Here is a 2,823-nt window from a genome sequence, read left to right on the forward strand (position 1 = left end):
AATGGTTGTGAAAATTTAAAACAAAACTAACAATGATTAATAATAGTTGTAAATTATATAACTTGGAAAAAGACTTGATAATGTTGTAATAATTGCGTCTTGTCTAATTTTCTGATGATCATTTAATATATTATGACATTAAAAATTAAATTCTCGTGTATTAGTAATAATTAAGCTAGATGTATTTTTAATTATATTTAAATTACTTTGATAATTAGATTTCTATATAACACATGGGAACCCATATTATAACAGTCATCGAAGCTATTCTAAAAATGTATCTAAAAGTGATCTCTTTCTTTTTTCTGATCCACAACGTGCTTTCTGATGGTAATAATGAAATTTATAAATATTTCAAGAAAATTTAAGCCTCTTTTAAAATAAAAATGATAAAATTTTCTCATTATTTTACTTAATTATTTATAAAAATTTCATATTTAATTTCTTTTTATATAATTTTATCATTATTGTAATATTATTATTTTTGTATAATTTCAGAAATTGTATTAAACTGTGACAATATTCGTGAATTCGTTGACGGACACAATGATCGTCGTTTAAAGCTCGCTAAAGGGGAAGTGGAAAACCAACCTCCGGCTAGTGAAATGCAATATCTGGTATTGTCCGTTTTATTTAAACAATCACATCATAGCTTTTGTATTTACTGTTAGTCTAAATTCATTACCCACGTAAAGGACAAAAAAAGTTGAGGCGGTTAGAGTAAAAAATTTTGAGGGTCCCTTTGGACAGAATAGCTCCAGAAAAGTGGTGGTGTCTAAAAAAGCAAGGTATCACGTCATACCAGGCAATGATTTTGTTAAACAAATCTCAGTTTCGTCTAGACATGGACGGTTATTTTCACTTCTGTCTCGATGTCCTTAGAACCAGTCTTTTCTATATCATACCACATAACTTCTAGCAGTTAAAATATTAACCAATGATATGGGGGCCTTAAGTCTAGCGAAGTGACTTTGTCGTCTCGAAAACTCTACCTTAGAATAGATTCTAACTAATCAGTCAATTGGTCCAAGAATTCAAAAAATCCAAAAAAATCAACAACTTAATGTAATACAAGCATCTATTATAGATTTGGGATCATGAACTTGAAGATAAAGCTGTCAAATGGGCTGCCCACTATACAACTGAACACGAATCAGACGACACTCTAAGTAAGTATTATTAATATTAATTTTTCTTATACTAGTTATATAACAGTGTTTCATTATTTTTCACAATAACATCAAAACAATATGTAATTATCTCCAGTTTCCGCATCTGTATGAAAAAGGGATCTCTTTTTGAAAAAATTGTCTCAATCTTTTATTTCACAGATCCCTAGAAAATATAATGAAGTTTAGGGACAACACCATAATATTGTAAGAAAACACTAGTACTACATCATACAATTAATTTATTATTTATCTTTCAATAAGTCTTCATCTACTTTCATATATAAAAGGAAAACTTTTTATTTATCGCTCAAAAGCAGTGTGCCCTAAGACGACATTTTAATTTCGGTAGTTTTGTTGCTACAATAAAGCAAAGACTATTGTGCTCAAAATCTTAAAAATACTTGAATCTGAAGGAGGTAGTAAATGTTAAAATTTTAGTTAAATGTATTACAATCTGATTTTATGCTTCATATTATTTGCTATTTGATATATCCTATATTGGTGATTATAAAGATTGGAATGCATGCTTCGTAGTCCAGCATCTGTCGGATTTTTTCTCAAGGTTGTTCAAGTTGTTTGTTAGCGGTATTTTAAATACTTTTACCATTTCAGGTTCAGGTCGTTTCCAAATAAATCAAAATACGTTGAAAATTGTCAGTTCGGAAGAAGATTATAAGGTTGTTATTAACGATGTGCTCGACACTTGGTTTAATGAAAATGATAAATATACTTACGGTCCTTTCACTGGCTATGAAGACGAATTTGGAGACTACTTGAGGGTATTTTTTTATATATATCACTAATTATATAATAGTATTTAAAGTTGATGAAATTTTATATTTTGTTTTAGATGGCACAATCTAAGGCTAAATATATAGGTTGCGGTATGTCTGAACGAGACGAAGATGGCTGGAAAGCGTTCTATGTTGTTTGCAACTACGGGCCAAGGTAATGGACTTCGTAGGCAAAGATAAATTATATACATCCTCTTTAAACGTAAAATCTTTTGTCGCACTTCATTTTAATTTTTAACAGCGACTGCTTAAACCCAATGTATTTTAAGCTGTACTTTCTTTGAGACAATGAGATTTTTTTACCTTGATATTAATCAGAAATATATAATAATTACAGCAATGAGAAATACAAGTCACAAGAGCCTTACAGCACCAGCGCACCAAATGATCAACTAGAATATGATCCGGAAGAGTACGAACACCGTTATGGTTATACATGCCAATAATTTAATAAACGACTAATTTTAGCAACTTGTTAACAATTATTTGGTGTTAAAAACTTCTTATCAATGAATTCGATTTTTTTCTTATAAGGTTCGATTGAGCCCACAATGATAGGTTATCACCGTTATATGATACACTTGAAACTGCGGAGGGGCAGAAGCTCATTTACAAATTGGCACGAGCTCGGGATAAGGCGACGCAAGATATCGCATAATGTCTTAGCATCAAAGATTCCCAGGGCACGCTGCTGTGTAATCATGCCTCTTTGAAGGAGAGATGGAGATGCTACTTCAAGGAGTTGTTAAATACTCAGCACCCGTGCAGTCTTCCAACCAAACCACCTCCTAATCTTGAACTTATTGCCCCGATAACATCTGATGAAACTCGGCTTCGACGCATGAAGAATCGGAAAG

The 2,823-nt window shown here is 31.4% G+C and overlaps 1 protein-coding gene across 1 annotated transcript; it reads left to right on the top strand.

Moving 5' to 3' along the window:
* The first annotated feature begins 275 nt into the window (after positions 1–275).
* Positions 276–2,470, top strand: LOC116766990 (venom allergen 5.02-like). The gene is made up of 6 exons (XM_061521608.1): positions 276–330; positions 499–617; positions 1,088–1,169; positions 1,785–1,951; positions 2,023–2,120; positions 2,304–2,470. Exons 1-6 carry the CDS (start codon positions 276–278, stop codon positions 2,410–2,412), a joined length of 630 nt encoding a protein of 209 aa, XP_061377592.1. The 3' UTR covers positions 2,413–2,470.
* Positions 2,471–2,823: the final 353 nt, after the last annotated feature.

This window comes from Danaus plexippus, chromosome 10 (assembly GCF_018135715.1).
Source record: "Danaus plexippus chromosome 10, MEX_DaPlex, whole genome shotgun sequence".
Classification (NCBI taxonomy): Eukaryota; Metazoa; Arthropoda; class Insecta; order Lepidoptera; family Nymphalidae; genus Danaus; species Danaus plexippus.